General features: G+C 40.2%; 1 protein-coding gene across 2 annotated transcripts; it reads left to right on the top strand.

The window, feature by feature from the left end:
• Positions 1-778: 778 nt before the first annotated feature.
• On the top strand, positions 779-18,666 carry umodl1 (uromodulin-like 1). Of its 2 annotated transcripts, XM_035952785.2 has the most exons (17): positions 780-942; positions 1,174-1,416; positions 1,686-1,844; positions 2,846-2,973; positions 3,179-3,362; positions 4,157-4,297; positions 7,070-7,339; positions 7,824-8,081; positions 8,600-8,712; positions 8,829-9,048; positions 10,290-10,427; positions 10,532-11,751; positions 11,843-12,003; positions 13,599-13,835; positions 15,500-15,656; positions 15,779-15,863; positions 16,713-18,666. In XM_035952785.2, exons 1-17 carry the CDS (start codon positions 867-869, stop codon positions 16,898-16,900), a joined length of 3,978 nt encoding a protein of 1,325 aa, XP_035808678.2. In that variant the 5' UTR covers positions 780-866; the 3' UTR covers positions 16,901-18,666. The 2 variants fall into 2 exon arrangements, with proteins under 2 accessions (XP_035808679.2, XP_035808678.2); XM_035952786.2 differs by lacking the exon at positions 4,157-4,297 and having other exon boundaries at positions 779-942.
• The last annotated feature ends 335 nt before the right edge of the window (positions 18,667-19,001 follow it).

Below are 19,001 nucleotides of genomic sequence, written 5' to 3'. Positions count from 1 at the left end.
TTCACACCTCATTACTATAAGAGAAGCACCATTACATGAATCAATAAGACGTAAGAAACACGTGTGAAATGTTTAAAAAAGGATGATGAGGATCTATAGAATTTTCTTTGATCAGACATGAGCATGTATTCACTTAATAAAGTGATCACAGAGTCTCCATGTTGTCTTTTTATAGAGCATATCTTGGACAGCCAAAGCATCCTGCTGTTACTTCATATAATGAGAATGAAGACATGTGGTAAAATGGCAGGGAAGGTCTCACTCCTCCTTACTTGACATTAATGGCTGACACAGTTGACTGTGAACGGCAGCAGCCGAGCAGGCACTGCCATGGTTACCTGTGTGGAAACCAAATCATTAGGGACTCAGACTCCTCCCATCCCACATCTCTCTCCCCCAGCATCACAAACATGTTTACTGACACTGCCAAAGAACAAGTGAAAAGACAACTTGTTTATTTTACAAAAATAAAAGTGCAGTCAGATTTTCTATGTGAAAGTAATATGAAGCTAGCACTTTTCTCTTTGTAATAATATGCAAATTTTGTAGCTTGTCATGCTGCCACTTATTGTAGCAGTGTAGAATATCAAATCCTTTGGCTTATTGTAATTTGGTTTTGTTTTTGTTTTTGCAAAAATGAATCAAGTAAATTTCTAATTATTAACATTTATTTATCATTGACCTGCTGTCTGCCATGACTCTGTGGTCCATGAGGGACTGATGGTGCAAAGAGGGGAGGAGAAAGACAGCCACAGAGGATTTGGTCTTTGAATACACCCTGAACATTCAGTTAGCATCACCTCAAAGTGAAACATGCAGGTACAATGTGGTGGTTAAATATATGGTTGGGACTCTGATCTACAAAAATGAGTTGGATGCTCTCCATCTGGGTGACCGCGGCCCTGCTGGCTCTCTATAAGGGACAATACACTGCACGTGAAGGTAGGCCTCCATGCCGATGACAGATTCATATCAAACTGACACCTTGTCATAACAGAATCATCAGCTTTTTGATGTCACTGATTGTATTAAGTATTTAATACTTTATGATGAGTTAAAATGAAGGAGGATTTTAATAGCTGAAAATATGAAACTTTTTGTTATTATACAGTCAGGGACCAATTATCAGGGAAACGTAACAAACAGTAACTGATAAGATATATTTAATTCTAGGTAATAGCCTGTCTCCATCTGGCTACCATCTCTGTACCTACAATGAAACAAGGATTGTGAGTTTCCTGGTGGTGCACAAGGTCCCCTACACCGAGTCGAAGCCCTGCGGGGGCTGGCTCCTCTGGAAGACATGTACAGTCACACTCTACATGCTGATGCATCAGACTGAGTACAAGACAGTGACTGAGCAGGTGACCAGGTGCTGCGATGGCTACGAACAAGTTGGTCGCTACTGTGCCCTACGTGAGTGTACTGTGCATCACTTATCTGTCTCTGGGTGTGAGGGCGGTACAACAGCATAAATTAGTTTCTTTTCAGACTGTAGGAGAGTCTTTGTGTCTGTAAAATCGGATAATATAGCATCACATACTGTACACGTCCAGGCACTCAGTGTGACCTTACAACGTGTGGTGCTGTGTGCAAGACACCAGATGGAAGTGCAGAGACTGCACTGCCACAAATATCTCGCCACTAATATATGGTCTGTAACATGTTATTTCCTTTGAATGAAGCTGTAAACAGGAGTGCTGAGTTTGCTGCCAAGCCAGGATCCTGTCCAACTGCAGATGGATTATATCCCAGATCTGAGGACTGTGAGTTGGATATAGCCTGTCCAGGCTGGCAAAAATGCTGCCAGGGACTCAGCAGCTCTGCCTGTCAGGATCCTGCAAGTTAGTATACATCCTGATTATCACAGTATACAATTAGTGTGGTTTATTGGTTAAAGTCAGTCTTAAACTAGAGAGAAACCCACAGTAATCTGAAGACATCACTCTGTGCTGTTTTTATTGGAACTACAGAAGGGTGACAAATTAATGGAAAAACTTGCATGCTACTGGTGATCTAGTGGCCCTATTATGCTGTGGTGGGCATTTTGGTGTCATGGTTTGGGTTCACTTAGAGGGAAGGATCACTGCAAGTCAGTACAAAGTTGTTCTGAGTGATCACCTTTATCCTCTGAGGGAACATTTCTGTCCTGATGGGAGAGGTCTCTTCCAGGATGACAATCAAACCATCCATTATAGGGCCCGCGGGCTCACTGAATGGTTTGATGAAAATGATTCGAATCATATGTTGTGGCCTTTACAGTCACCAAACTAAAACCCAACTCAATTCCTGATAGAGACAGTGGACCGAAGTGTGAGACAGCTTTCTCCACCACCATCATCAAGACACCAAATTAGAGAATATCTTTTGGAAAAATGGTGTGTGGGAATGAATGTGAAGGAGCACTGAAGCTGTTCTAATGGCACATGATGGCCCAGCAACTTACTGAGGCCCTTTATGTTTTTCTTTTTTCTTAATTTGCCACCCACCTGTATTTTCCGCTGAATAACAACAGTGAAACTTTTAAAAAATCATACAGAGCTAATGCCTCTTCCCAGAAGTCACTGGTAACAGAGGTTCAGTTAGTTACTTGAAAACAGACTGGCTGGGAAACGCTTTGTGAAATCTCATAGATATTGTGAAAAAATACAGCCCCATGCACATATGAAGTTACAAACAGTACACAATTTAAACTTCTTTCCACATCTTTTCTCCAGGTTTATGGTTAAATGTACAGAATCAATTCAACATTGTGATTTAAGGGGAGGTGCTGCATTCATTTGGAAGTTGTTGGTTTTTTTTTTTTTTGCAAATTCAGTGGACATCCTTTTAACCTGACTTTCAGGCTCTGCAAACTATTGGACGAATGGAGGATGTCATTTGAATGCAACAGTTACAGTGAAGACAGATTACCAGCAGCTGATGTCCAAGGATGATGGGCTTCTGAATCACATAAGAATACTTCAAGCAATGGTAATACTACCGCTAATACTGATAAATTACTTCTACCACAGTCATGAGGAATATTGCATATATCCAGACCATGCTGCTAAGATCACTAGTCAGCTATCACCAAAGACTCTATGTAAATATTTGCTCTAGTAGCTACTTCTGCACTCATTTATCTTCTGTCATTAGTTTCCACATAGGTTCATTTTTTTGTCACTGTCTTTTAAAGGTTACTGGAGCCTTGCAGTCTAAGGTTTCCATTTATTACCTCGACTCATGGCCAGTGCATCCCCACAGAACTGCCACCTCTCTGCTGATAGACGGCAACTGCACTATGCCACTGCACAATATCACATCAAAGCTGCATCTGCTGCTCAAACACATACAGGAGGTGTCATCTGTAACTGTGAGAGGTGAGGAGACACCGTTGTTCTGTACGGCAGCATTGATGTCTGTCTGAGAGGCTACATTTGTTCTTCAGAGGAATGACATTCTTGTAGAGTGTGTATTCTTGTCGAGAATGAATCATGTGGCAGAGAACACGGCGTTCAGGAAAAAATGACTCAGACGCACCACAGTTTCCTTCTCCCACCACTTCTGTTTGAGTGACAGTCATCTGTGGGATGTTTCCTGCAATAGCGGAAAATAACAGAGCGATTGCGCATGCACGCATGCACGCACGCACGCACACACACACACACACACACACAGAGAGAGAGAGAGAGAGAGATGTTCATCATAAATCAGTCATACTTGTTACATTTGCACAAAAGACAAGCTTCCCATTACGCACACACATCAAGCTGACTCCTAATAGGTTCTCTCACAGATAATGAATTTCCTCCTCTACTCTGTAGGCTTTAATTCATCTCTAGCTCTCAGTGTAATAATGTTCTTATTTTTAGACACATCTGAATCACTCAGCCTTTTAAATTAACGATAGAACGGAGACACGTGAGTCAAGTGTGACTCGCACATGGCATTTGAACATTCCTAGCTGAAACCTTTACATGCTTATAGATTTTGTGTGTATAATTTCAAAATCTATGTCATTATCTTTTAATGATGCTTCTTGGTTGCCATTTATTTAGTTTTTTAAAAAACTTTCACATTACAATTGGTCATCATTACACCTCAAAGAAACACAACCTTCATTCAAAACCGCACACATGTAGTGATTCCCATCTAACCCCTCATATGTCTGCAGATGTAGATGAGTGTGCACACTGGGCTCTTCGTCGGTGCTCCCTTCAGGCCCACTGTAACAACACAGTGGGATCCTATCAGTGTGTCTGCCACCAAGGATATACTGATGTTGATCCAAGTAACCCTGGAGCCAACTGTACAGGTGTGTGTGCATGTGATGAAAACATTTATTATTTATCATTTACCCCTTGGTAAACTGTGGTGAGTTAAAATGTAATAGTAAATTTAAATGTACAAAATACACTGTATAGAAACCTTTTTTCACTCCTCCACTATATATACCTTTGATGTGTTATATGACGTGAGCATACCTTACATTATGCAAGACTAATAAGATGGTAAACTTTATAAATAATGCAAATAATGTGGATAAATCATTACATATTTTTCAGTCACACATTCTTGTAAAAATTATCATGATGCTTTAAGAATTTATAATACAGCCTAAAATGGTGTATTCAGAGATCGGTACATAATGAAAAAGAAGAGTACATCAACCTTTAAATTTGTAGCATGTTTTGTATTGCTGAAATAATATGATGCTTCTTTAAGCCCACTGACTGCCCTGCAAACGCCAAGGTGTAGGTCAATGTGACATAGTGACAAATCAAAAATATAGTCGTATGATCCTAGCCAGTAATACCTTTTTAACATTTATGTTGAAAAATAAGTTTGTTTGTTTTTTTTTAATATACACTACCAAAACTTTGGGGTCCCCCGAACTAACTTTGAAATGTAAACTCAAACTTTGCTAGAAGAAACACTTCTGGGTAATATACGCTACCGTTCAAAAGTTTGGGGTCACCCAGACAATTTCATGTTTTCCATGAAAACTCACACTTTTATTCATGTTCTAACATAATTGCACAAGAGTTTTCTAATCATCAATGAGCCTTTCAACACCATTAGCTAACACAATGTAGCATTAGAACACAGGAGTGATGGTTGCTGGAAATGTTCCTCTGTATCCCTATGGAGATATTCCATTAAAACTCAGCCATTTCCAGCTAGAATAGTCATTTACCACATTACAAATGTCTAGACTGTATTTCTGAATAGCTTATTGTTATCTTCATTGAAAAAAAATGGTTTTCCTTCAAAAATCATGACATTTGTATGTGACTCCAACCTTTTGAACGACAGTGTATATTTGTACAGGGCTGCACAGTGGCTCAGAGGTTGGCATCGTCGCCTCATAGCTATAAGATTCCCGGTGTGTATCCTGGCATGGGCCTGAGATCTTTCTGCATGGAGTTTGCATGTTCTCCCCAAGTTCTCTCACTTCCTCTCACAGTCCAAATACATGCTGAGGTTAATTGTTATCTCTAAACTGTCTGTAGGTGTGAATGTGAGTGTGATTGTTTGTCTCTATATGTGATAGACTGGTGATCTGTCCAGGTTGTCCCCTGCCTTCACTCTAAGTCAGCTGGGACAGACTCGAGCCTCCCACCCCACAACCCTAATGAGGATTAAGCGGTATATAGATAATGGATGGATGGATATTTTTGTACAAGCAAATATTTTATCTTCCTTGAACAGCACCACAAGGAAAAACGCTTTTCGGTCCTTTATTGAATGAATAAAGAATGAAATTATCACCATACATAATATTCTTATCTGGCATTTGACACTCTTATTGCCTCTTTCAGCTGAACGACCAGATTCTGAGGTCGTTTATCCTGCAAAATTCCTTCAGTTGCAAGATATTCGAGGATTTTCTAACATATATTGCCTGCTTCAAATTCCCCTGTGACATTAAAATGGGATTCCAATTTGGGCTTTAACTAGACTTTACTGTCCATTTGTATTTTTTGAACCATTAGTGGATTTGCTAGTTCACCCTGTTGAAAGGTCCACTTCCAGTTCATCTTTAGCTTTTGGACAAATGTCCTCATATTGTCTTTAGGCTCTCTTTGATATCATGTAGAATTCATAGTTGAATCAATGACTGCAAGCTGCCCAGTCCCTGAGAGGAAAGCACATATAACGTGGGGTTTCCTGCATCATGTGCAGGAAAGTCCCACACAGGTTTAATTGACAAAGACAGACTGCAGGCTGAGGTCAAAGAGGTTAAATAAAGTTGGTGCACAAGCAGTTGTATAAAGGTAGTTTCAGTTTCACATGTTCTTTGAAGATGTATTGATAGAGAAGTGTGTAGATCTTATCATTCTACACGATGGTTACATGTGTTTTTGGTATTTTTTGTAACTGTGTAGAAAATGCTATAGTTTAAGTGCTGCAAGAACTTAAAGGAGTTGATATACACAACCAGAGTTGAAGACAGCTGACGGACAATTGAGCTGAAATTCTTTTAAGGTAAATTATGATATTGTTGAAAAACATTTCTCTCTCTCATCAGGGTCACATCAGTGTACTAAAAGTGAAAAATTCAAAGAAAGAACCAAATCTTAAAACACAGTGGGGGGGGGGGGAAGCTGAACACCTACGCTGACAAGTGTGTGACACATGCAGTAACAAGGAGCAAAGACATGCTCTGATACTGCTAGAAGGAGGGAGGTTACAGAACCTCATCTTTGGCACAAACAAAGTTGCAGGGAACAAACCACCGCCTTAAAATGAAGCTGATGCACAATAGGAGGCTGCCACATGTGCCGGGTAGTTCCTCAAGACAGTCAAAGCTGCTTGAACCAGGAAATTGTGGTTAGTTTCGAAAAAGGCAACTTTCTGTTAGCACAACAAACCTCACATGGAGGCTGGGAGAAGTCTCTAGATTCCTCAAATGTCAGCCAATGTACACAAGTAAGCGGTATGTGTAATTTATGTACAGTCGCTCTGTGAGTCACCTGCTAAACAAAACAGTGTAGCTGGCTGGACCCACCCAGCTGGCAGGATGCATTAATATTTTACATCTGAAGGCTTGATTTTAACATCCACTTGTATTTGCTGTTCCCAGCTGACGTCAGGGAATCAACCACAGAGCCTCTGCTCACCTACCCTCCTCTTACCAACACAGCCTTCACCCCAGCTTCCAACACCACACAGGAGCCTCCAGGCAACAACTTCACGGGCATCTTCAACTCCTCTGAGAACAGCATGACAACAGCTCTGACTAATACAACCTCTGTCCCTTATAATTCCTCGCATGCTCAGCTATGGACCAGTTCTCCACCTAACACCAGCATGAGCTCAACTGTGGAGTCACTTCTGCCAACAACCACATGTCGTAAGAAATGTTCGATTTCCACCTCATGTCTACTTAGAATCTATGCATCCTGAAGCCACAGTATCAGATTCTGTGTCTAAAAAACATTACAATAAGAGAGAATATTTGGCTTTGTCAAAAGCATATAATTTCAAACATGCAGATGAGCATGAAGTGCATTTAAATTCATCAACTGGGTGATATTTTTAGCTGTAGATATCTTCAAGTTACAGTAAATATGAACCCAGCGCCATACACTGCACAGAGTGTTACATTAATTATTTTTGAAGGGCTTTGCTATTGCTGTCTAAGCTTACTGCCTGGGGGCAAAACCCTAATAATAACCATACAGATTCTATAGTGATATTTTTTTTTTCTTTTACATAATTCTCGGCACGAAAGTAATTAAGTGTCTTTCCCAGTGAATGTGAAAGTATTTCCTGAACCACCATTAATGAATGATAAGTCCTGTTTTGTATGCTTCTACCCACCTACAACCTTCCAGCTCCTCCGAGCATCAGCAGCTTACTGGCAGCTAATGTCACTGGAACCTCTTTCTCTGTCTGCTGGTCCACCCAGTCTCAGACAAACCAGACTCACAAGGTTGTTCTAAGCAAGGACTCAAAGGTCATCCTTTCTTGGGAAACCAGGCAGACCATGATAGAGGTGAAGGGACTGCAGCCTGCAATGCTCTACCATGTTTCTGTCACTCCCCATGCCTGTGGAAGTGACGGAGTCACCCTTCATATGTCGGTCAAAACTGGTAAGAATTTATTGTTATAGTGGCTTTGATTTTCCGATCTCTGTTTTATCATGTACATTAGTAGCATGGACATACCAATCTGGGGTACATGTTCAGGTTTACAGAAAATTATTACATTTATCCACAATGATTTACATAATAACCTATTGGTATAACATTACAGTTAGGATAAAAACATCTGTTTAATTAAATTATTGCCAAACATCAGGCTGAATTTTGGATTGATCTTCACTGTGAGAAAATGAGGAATCCTCATTTTTTCACGCTCTGTTTTGTTTTGTAAATGTATTTTGCCAGAGACTCAAAAGAAGAATCTGATTATGTTTTTGAAAATAAGATCAGATGTAGTCACTCATCACTGCCCTAAGATATAATTTAATTGCCCTTGAAGATTAATATGCGATGAAAAAAAATACTTCAAAAGAAAAAAGTATTTTTAACCAATAGACTCTTCTTTGTTCAGAAGGCTGACATTCAATTGTGGTTACTGTGGTTCATAATAAGGCTTTTCTTTGTAGATGCTCAGACTCTTGACGCCACAGCACGACTTACCAACATCCAGTTCACTGCTGACCTCCATAATACCAGCAGCCAGGCCTACAGAAACCTCACTGCAACCATTTTAGAAGAGGTTGGTGTGTTCCAAGAGTTATCCAGTCACTGAATGTGATCGTTGATGTGAGAGGCTTCAAACACTTCTGTTGCATATAATTCTGACCCAAGGCCTGTTTCATCTGTCAACAACAGCTCTATCAGTCTTTCTCTCCAGAGATGAGGAGCATGGTAGATTCAGGCCAGGTCAAAATCGAGATCAGAGGCTTCTCCCCTGGCAGTGTGGTGGTCAACTTCACCATAATATTCACCCCAAGTCAAAGCCAAAACATAAGTAATGTGTCCACGGCGCTGCTGCACTCTCTGATGAACATCTCCCAATACACTGTGGATGAAAACAACACAAGTATTAATGGTATGTCTCTTTCTATTATTTGTTCTAACCATGTGTTGTTGTTTTTGTTTTGTTTTTTGTTGGTAGGTATACACTACCGTTGAAAAGTTTGGGGTCACTTAGAAATGTCCTTATTTTTGAAAGAAAAGCAGCTGTTTTTCAATGAAGATAACATTAAATGAATCAGAAATACAGTCTAGACATTGTTAATGCGGCAAATGACTATTGTGACGGGAAATGGCTGATTTTTAATGGAATATCTCCATAGGGGTACAGAGGCCCATTTCCAGCAACCATCACTCCTGTGTTCTAATGCTACATTGTGTTAGCTAACCGTGTTGAAAGGCTAATTGATGACTAGAAAACCCTTGTGCAATTATGTTAGCACTGGGATAAAAGTGTGACTTTTCGTGGAAAACATGAAATTGCCTGGGTGACCCCAAATTTTTGAATGGTGGTGCACATTACCTGGAAGTGTATCTTCTAGCAAAGTTTGAGTTTACATTTCAAAGTTAGTTTAGGTTAGTTGGTCATGGTTAGTGCAATGCAGCTTGTGAAAACAGTTAGGTGTGTGTGGACCTCGATCCTCCACCTGCCTACTGCATCTTCCCACTGGGACATCTCTGCAGAACAACTGTGATCTGAAACAGCCGCCCAGCCAGCCACCTGATCTGGCTGATCACAGCGAAGGATTTGGCCTGCACGTTCAAGCAGAAGATGTGATCGCTAACCAAGAATTACATGAGGGGGTTTCTTGAACTTAGTAGATCACTGCACAAGCCAAGTCTCCTGCATCTATGCTGAAGGATGATCCTCCTCACTCGTGGGTTTCTCTTCTTTGCTCATTTTGTATCAGTACTTTGTTCCATTCAAATCAAATGTTTAACAAGAAAGGCATGGCACTGCGACCTGGCTGCAGTTTCATCTAGCAAAATTAAAGGATATTAGATGAAATAAGTGCCTACGATGCTACTTCCTGCATCACAGAGAAGGAACTGACACTTGCGGTCCTCGACCTTCTGTAGTACTGGGGGAAGCTTCAAGCCTTGATTATACTCCCTTGTGGGCATGTAAGAGTCTCTCTGACGTAATTTTCATCATCTGCTGAAGTCCATCCAAAATTTATGTCTGTGTCCTCACCACTGGTGAATACAGTGAATAGAGCTATTCATGTTTGAAGAACAGAAATTTTAAAAATCAACAGATAACAAGCATCAATATAAAACCTCACTTACTGACCCTATTTTATTTGTTTATTGCAGATTTTAATGAATGTGCTTCTCTGGAGAATGACTGCTCCTTCTGGGCAACATGTATAAACATTTGGGCCTCCTACATGTGTGTTTGTCAGGATGGATTTACAGACAACAATCCAGAAAGGCCTGGACGAGCCTGTCAAGGTAGAGTCTCATAGTGTCGCAGTGGGAAAGGTTAATCTTACGTATATGATTTGCATCAACAGTAGCAGAATTTCTTTGCATTCTGTGTGTCTTGTTTTGTGCAGCAATTGCTACTCTGGAGCCAACGACACCAGCACTGACAGCATCAATATTTTCTACAGCCAGCACCACTCCTGTCTCTCAGTTAAAACCTTCAACCAGTGATCCAGCCATAACCACCATAATTACTCCAGCGATAGCCACCGTCATTATAACAAGTGAAACAGTTTCCACAACAATCTCAACCAGTGCTCAAGATACCACTATCTCTACCACTACAAACCCCACTCCTGCACCAACAAAACCCACTACTGCCCCAACAAGCACCACTGTTATCCCAACAACCACCCCTAGTATTCCAACAGCTTCCTCTTCCCCAACAGCTACTACTGTCCATGCGATTGTTAATACAGCCCCAACAACTACCACTAGTACGCCAACAATTTCTGCCCCAACAATGACAGTTACTGCCCCACCTACAATTGTCACTACTGCCCCAGTAACCACCATTAGTACCCTAACAGCGACTTCCACCCCAGTGACCACCACTGCTACCCCTACAACTGCCTTTACTACCCCAGTGACTACTTCTGCCCCAACAACCAGTGCCGCTCCAACAACAACCACTACTGCCCCTGCAGTAACTACTACTGCCCCAACAACCAGCATCAATTTTACCCCAACAACCAGTATGACCCTAACAACAACTTCTACGACTACAGCAATTGTTACTGCTCTTGTAATGACTACTGCTGCCACAGTACCCACTACCGCCCAAACAACCACCACCACCCCAGCAACCACCACTATCACCCCAACAACCACCACTACCAAGCCAACAACCACCACTATCACCCCTACAACCATTACTACTACCCCGACAATTACCCTTTATAACCCAACAACAATCACTACCATGCCAACAACCACTACCAGTGCCATCCCAACAGCCACCACTACCATCCCAACAAACACCAATACCACCTCAACAACCACCACTACCACCCCAACAACCATCACTACCACCCCAACAACCACCACTAATACCCCAACAACCACTACTACCCCGAGAGTTGCCAACAATGGCTCTATGCGAGGGTCCCTTTCAGTCCAGTGCAGAGTTGCTGCCATCACTGTGACAATGGCAAAAGATTTTCTTTTGAGCTCCAAGATCCAGGAGAGCGCCCTCTACTTAGGCATGCGGGGATGTGGCGTGAATGGAGGCAATGATACTCATGTCCAGCTGACTGTGGCATGGAATGAATGTGACACTCGGCTTGTGCATGTGAGTTTTGAAACTTTTATATTTATAAATATATATTTATATATAGTGATATAACTGAAACAAAGTCTGCCTCCAACATCTGGTATTTTAGAACGAGACCTACTACACAGCATCTGTTACCCTGTTCAACACCATGGATCCGTATACCTCACCAGGCGGAGCAGTGGAAGTGCCCACAAAACTGCTGGAAGTCCCCATCATGTGTACCTACATGAAGAGCATGCTTATCTCTGCTGACTTTAGCTCCATGGGGTATGCGTCACTCATCATTTTCATTACTCAGCATGCTTGAGCACTTTGCAAAATAATCCCTGCACATAAATAAATGATAAAAAAGTGCATTTCTTTGAAGGTTGCTGCTTCAAAGAACTATGGAACGACATTATCTGCTTTCCATTCGTAAACGATGGTCCACTGTATCCTATGCTAAAGGAGATAAGAATGAGAGCACCTTTCTTTAACATTTAGATCATTTGACCAGCTCTTATCATGGCAGTCACTTAAATACTAACTTTTTTCCTAAGCAAACTAAACTAAGCAAACTATTTGACTGCAACTCTGCACTCCACTAAAAAGCATGCTTAAGCCCTTAGACCAATCATGTAACATTTTAGAAAGGAGCCTACCTACCTGACACTGGACGAAACCTGGACGGGTTACCAGTCTATCACATGGTCAACACAAACAGACCATGCACGTCTGCACTCACACGTATATACCACACCTCATACAATGTGTTTTATGTTTTATGTTTTAGTGTTTTTTTCCCCCAACAAAACTTGGCTAGCAGATTCTCCCTGTTTACTGTCTTTTTGTTATGCTAAACTAAACAACTGCAGTGTGGCTGCAATTGAAAATATCCAGTGTTCCAAATCACATACTTTTTCTATCTCCTTCAGTACATACTGCATCTGTCCTCCCATAGTACAGGCTGTTGTAATTGTGACATACCACTACTACAAACTACTTCATCATAATATTGCACCTCAAGCTTGAATCATCTTGCTCATATTTACATCGCAATCTGTTCTGTGAAGTGAGCTGCCATCTGTCCACAATGATGTATGTGATGCATCTTCCACTGCAGAGGATTGTGGGTCAGATTGGCCAGAAAAGCTGACTAGCATACTGCAAAAGGAGACCAGCAGTAGGACACTTGTTATTTTTGGCGTACGACATCTGACATACTATGTACTGGAATATACTAAATCTGTGGTAGTATAGGTTTTAGAAAGCACCCACATAGTATGCCACACAGCTCAGTTTCAGTCTGGTCATTTATCTCTTGGAAAGCAAGTTAATAAAATGCCAAACATCCATCCATCCACCCAATATCTATACACCACTTAATCCTCAGTAGGGTTGCAGGGAGGCTGGAGTCTATCCCAGCTGACTTAGGGTGAAGGCAGGGGACACCCTGGACAGGTCACCAGTGTATCACAGGGCTACATATAGAGACAACATCACATTCACACTTGCGGACAATTTAAAAGTAGCAATTAACCTGAGCATGTTTTTGGACTGTGGGAGGAAGCTGGAGTACCCACAGAAAACTCATGCATGTACAGGGAGAACATGCAAATTCCACACAGAAAGATCCCAGGCCCAGTCCGGGAATGCTAAACATTTACTTAAAAAATTCCAGCATTACTTTTAAGTGAAATAAAAGCAAATTATAACATGGTGCTGTATTAGAAAAGATTCTGGGTGTCTCATCGGTCCGTCACCAGCATATATTCAACACAGGAAAATAGCAACAGATCTCCTGAATCTTGTTCTGTGTAACTCAGTTTTGCAGTGCATCCCAGCTATATTCAGGCTGTACACATTTTGTCCTCCATCTGCAGGTATGACATGATAAAAGATGTCATCATGGGCTTGGGGTCATTCCAGGTGACTGTACAGCTGATGAACGGTTCAGTACCTCTGCCCTACAACTACAGCTTGTCCTCTGAGCAGGCAGTGGTGGTGGAAGTCAAACTCAACACCTCCTCAGAGCAGCTTAAAGTAGTCATTAACAAGTGCTGGGCCACTCCCAGCCGAAGCCCTGCAGACACCTACAGCTACGCCTTCCTGGAGAACAGGTCTGTTCCTGCTGCACCACTGTCACTATTTTTAGCTACATGCGCCATAATATTGCTCATTCTCCCACCCTAATTATAGATAGTACTTCATTTTACTTATGTTGCTACCATTACTGTTACCATTACTTTGGAAAAGCTCGTTCAAGGGGCCAGAATCCCAAATGCAGTCACTTGATTAGCATATAGTGTGATAACAGACCTCTGCCATTCAAATTTCATAACATTAAGTATATGAAATTTCATTTTATCTGTTATATAACGATAATAAGTTCATTATTTTCCTGTCTCTTGGGAAAACAGGATAGTTACTGTTTTGCTATTGCAAGTTAAAAAAATGATTTTAAAAAATCAACCCGTGTCCACAGATTATGATAAAAAAAAATGAAACTATTGCAAGCATGTTTTCAGCTTCTGCAGGTTTTTCAAATAATTTTTCAAATAATTAATCTGGAGCTCCTGTAATGTTTTTCAAAATAGAATTCTAATGCAATTGATGTAACTAGCGCTACCAGATCTAAATAGAAAAGGTTTGTGAAACCTTGCATGTTCTTTAATTGGCCTAATATGTAGAAGGTCTTTAATATGCTGTGTAAGCAGATTGCTTCAAACTTCAGCATAAAGTTCAAATTTCAAACTAAAGTTTTAAGCTAAACAAGCTACCTACTCTCTCTTTGTATTTGCTGTATAGACTGAACAACAGTACTGATTTTCTAGTTTGGTTCAAGTGCAAATAAGTGTCTAAATATTTTCAAAAATGTCCAAAATCTTAATATCCTTTTGTACAGTGCTTATATACTTATATAAGTGTATATATACTTGACCAATTTGAACCAATTTGGTCTTAAAGATTCTATATTGTGTCCCTTTTCAGGAAATGAATCAAAGTGTCACATGTCCCCACAGTGTGTCTGATTGTTCATTTCATCATGACTGTATAACCTCTGCCTTTAGCCCTGTTCAAAATAGGCTGTTTTGCTCCGTAAATCAATGTTGTCTACTTCAGGACGAATCTCTCTGCATGTGTCAGCATGTGCCAGCCAGAGCTGTCAATCACAGTTTGAGGTTAGAAGACTATTGGTTACTTCGATGTCACATAGCTCCTGGGTCAAATTCTTTCTCACTTGTAAAGCTAAGAAGGCTAACTATGTGGGGGGCTTGACGAATGGCACAAGAAAACATCTAAGCGTCGTAACAGCTTTTTTTTTTCTTTTTTAAAAACCTTTAAGTTTACAACAACCACAAAACACAAGAAAAACAATAGATTTCCCTCCTGTGGGACGTTAAGGTTAAATGACAGAGAGATGGAAAATATGACATCATCTGCTCCACAGGAACAACTCTGCACCCATGTTAGCAGGAAGACATTTACTGATTCACAGCTAGAAGCACTTCAGTTCAAATTAGATTTACTTCAGTGCAACATCTCAAAAAGAAATAGCGGCATCAACATTAGCAAATTGTTAAGTGCAACAACTAACTCGGTGTTAATGGTTTCTGCAAAAACATCGAGCTGAGGTGACATAATTGATTAAATATACAGCTACCTACTCTGACAGCTGTCTATGTACAGAGATGATTCTACAAACTGCAGTCTGAAATTGACTAGTATTATAAATAAAGCAAGTCAAAGTTCTGTTTTCAGTCAGTTGTTTATGTCTCCACAGCTGTTCCATGAACTCATACACCAAAGTGCTGATCAACGGGAACTCCAGCACGTCCCGCGTGTCCGTTCAGATATTCTCTATCGTCAACCTGAATGTGATCTATCTGCACTGCCAGGTTCAGATCTGCATCCAGATCGGATCAGATACCTGTGTACCTGTGAGTACTTTCTACTCCACAAAAGCCACATTAAGCCTTGCAGAGTATAAAAGAACAAGGACTGTTGTTGGAATATTTAAAGAATATATAATAATACATGATATTGTCATACTTTCTTGCAGGACTGTCTACAAAGAACAGCACGTTCTGCGAAAACGGTTGGAACAGCATTTGACTCTTTTGGGCCTATATTCAAGTCAGATGAAGGTGAGCCCTTCTATACAGTATAACTCTGTCTGCTCCAAGCCATTTGAGTCTAGCTGGATGTGCATTAAAATGTGAATATTTTTCCACTGTATGCCTTTTCTGTGCATCACTTCAAGTCAAAATGAATTTATGATGACTCTTGAGCCTCTCCCTCTGACACAGTGGCCTTTTCTAAAAGAAGAAATGTGTTTAAAGACTCCAGTCTCCATATTAAACTCGACTAGCTCTGTATTCAAAAATCTGAATGAGCCAGCTAGCTGCTGAATGAAGTCAGTTGTGTTGCTGTGTCTGTTATTAGTCTGGTAGAAAGGAAAACTCATTTAGCGTGATGGAAAACAGACGTTTCAAAAACTGTCAACTTCCTGAAATACATTAGAGATCTGTTCATTTGAATTCAGTTGTTTTAATGATACACTTATTAGTGATAATTTTGGGAGTGTCTGAGTGAGAGAGTTTATGTAAGGGTCAGCAGTGAGGGTGGTGGGGGCTGAGTTCAGACTCTGGGTTACTGATCAGAAGGTTTGGGTTTCAAGCTCGAACACTGCTGAGGTGTCACTGCTGAGTTCTTGAGGCTGCTCCAGAGACACCTTATCAATACTGACCCTGCCCCCTGATCCCAGCTACCTAACAAGCTGGAACGTGTTAAAAGATTCCTGTTCATTGTACTCAGTTGATGCTAATAAACTTGAATCCTAATCCTCATTAAAATATCAGTCTTTGTAGAATCTTGTCACTATTTGGCTATTTATAATCAGCTAAATGTCAAACCTCTTCAGCATGGAACATAACAGTAATTTTCTTTATTTTTCTTTTCACTTGCCATTTCTAATGTGGCGTATATTCTCGCAGAGTCCGTGGAGGAAGAAATCGGCGCTCTCCAAATAGTCGGCTTCTCCTGTCTTGGAATCTGCCTATTAATCTTCCTTATCATTAGCTTTGTCTGCCTCTTCTACTACCAGAGGAACCGTATTGGACACTATAATTTCAGCGTCAAACCCAAGCAAGAGAACTTCACCTACCTAGTCTTTAACACTTAGGGGTGCAGCAGCACTCACAATCAGAGTCACACAATTAGAAAACATTTTTGCAGCAGCAGCAGCAGATACACCGATCAGCCACAACATTATGACTACTGACAGGTGAAGTCAATAATGACAATCATCTCATTATAATACCATGTTCTGCTGGGAAACCTTGAGTCCTGACATTCATGTGGATGTTTGACATGTACCACCAGGGCCGGAGTGGAACTCATTTTCAGCCCTGGAGTTTCATGCCTCGGACCGGCCCACTTTAGATCACGACCTATTATTATTATTAAAATCATGTAATTATAACCTTACATGTTAAGTCTACAATAGCGCACTGTTCTGTCAAGCCTTGTAATTCAGTGTGTTTTTCTAAAATATTTCCAATTCAGTGCAGGTAAGGGTTGCTTCACAATGAGGATTTATTTCAACATTAGTGCACATCTCCAACATTATTCTATACAACAATATCAGAATCTATATTCTGTTCAAGTAAGTGTTCACAGATATCCAAAAGTTAAAAATTGAATAAAAGAATAAATAAAAATATTAAATTTAAAAAATAAAAAGTAGAATAAAAAGTGTTGCATGTTCTAATAACACTATCATCTCTTTTTCCTCTGCAAGGAAACAGTTCCATCACAACTTAGATTTCACAAATATGAGAACATCAGCTAAAGGGCAAATCTCCAACACTATTCTTTACAACATCAGAATGTATGTATTATTAAAATACATCCTGTGAATGAGGGCGAGCAAAGTAATTAAAACTATCAACAGACCCATCTTCATTTGTCTCCTTCCGAACTTGTGGTTCAGGGTTCTGCTGCTGGAATCAGTCCCTGAGTGACTCTGCTCTTCTTTTCACACTTCCTCCAGTTTCCCTAGACTCACCTGCACCTGTATCACAATAAAAAATAATAAACTGTACACACATTTAGACTTAACCAATCAAGATATTTTCAACGGCAAAATATGCAGGCTTATTTCATATTGCTTCCATCCTATTCCCTTGCAGTTGTGGACTTCACTGCCACCATCCCGGTGCCACAAGACATCCCCAGAGACCCTGTGTCCATGTCCCACTGAGTCAGAGGAGTTTTAGCAAAACAAAGGGGACCAACACAATATTAGGCACGTGGTCATAACGTTATATCTGATCGGTGAACATTTGCAAGGCTGCCAATAGGTGTCGCTGTTGCATTATTCACATCAACACTTTCAAACACTGCACATCTTTGCACATAAAATGTTTCATGAAGTACAGATTACATTTGCATCTCATCTGACCCCTCTTCTTTATATATTTGAAATATTGAAACTATACAGTAGTTGTATACAGAGGTGTCATATATAAAAAATAATTAAATATTTATGAATAGTTTTAAATTAAAGAACACCTGACATTTTTAAAGTTTCGTTTTTGTGACGTCTTACCTTTAGCTCAGACAAAAAGATTTCACAGAAGCACAGAAAATGATAGTGAAAATATTTTACTACACAGCTCAAATCAGAATTTGCAATGTGATGATCTTGCACTTAATTAGTTTGCATGGCATATTTGTGTTGAAATTATCATGATCATCTAGTCAAAAATGGTTGAAATAAATCATTTGTAATACCGTACAGTTATCACTTCATTGTATTTTAGCTACTACTATTTTTCTAGAAATGCACTTTTAGAATTTATACTGTACATGTCCTGAATTTACAGTACCAGAAGTGAATGCACCCCTGTGCAATATCACAGACATTAAAAATTATCCTAAACTGTATCATCTTGTATTAATTGCATCACTTGTAAGTTGAACAGTAGCATAGTTGCTCTTCTGTAAAATTAAAAACTAACAGTTTAGAGTTGCTATATTAAACTACAGGGCCCACAGTAGGAGCCCAATGCAACACAAGTGAGTTTACCTTTCATTACTGATATTTATATCTTTTACTTTTTAATGCTTCATATGTCCTCCTTTATTTTTGATCATAACTCAAACCTCTTCAGCATGGAACATAACAGTGTTGCACTAATTTATAGAGGGATGTTCTTTTATTCTCTTTAGATCCCCCCCCCCCCCCCCCTCCCAGCAGCTCTTTGCTGGAGGGGTTGTGT

The sequence above is a fragment of the Amphiprion ocellaris genome, chromosome 14 (genome assembly GCF_022539595.1).
Source record: "Amphiprion ocellaris isolate individual 3 ecotype Okinawa chromosome 14, ASM2253959v1, whole genome shotgun sequence".
In the NCBI taxonomy this organism is placed as follows: Eukaryota; Metazoa; Chordata; class Actinopteri; family Pomacentridae; genus Amphiprion; species Amphiprion ocellaris.
This window is presented reverse-complemented; position numbering and strand designations above follow the sequence as displayed.

What these genes read in the sequence shown, in the direction of transcription:
- umodl1 (XM_035952785.2), top strand. Translation starts at nt 867, where the DNA reads ATGAGTTGGATGCTCTCCATCTGGGTGACCGCGGCCCTGCTGGCTCTC. An exon ending in TGGTCGCTACTGTGCCCTAC is followed by an intron (nt 1,417 to 1,685) that starts GTGAGTGTACTG and finishes CTTTGAATGAAG; the next exon opens with CTGTAAACAGGAGTGCTGAG. An exon ending in GCCTGGACGAGCCTGTCAAG is followed by an intron (nt 10,428 to 10,531) that starts GTAGAGTCTCAT and finishes TGTTTTGTGCAG; the next exon opens with CAATTGCTACTCTGGAGCCA.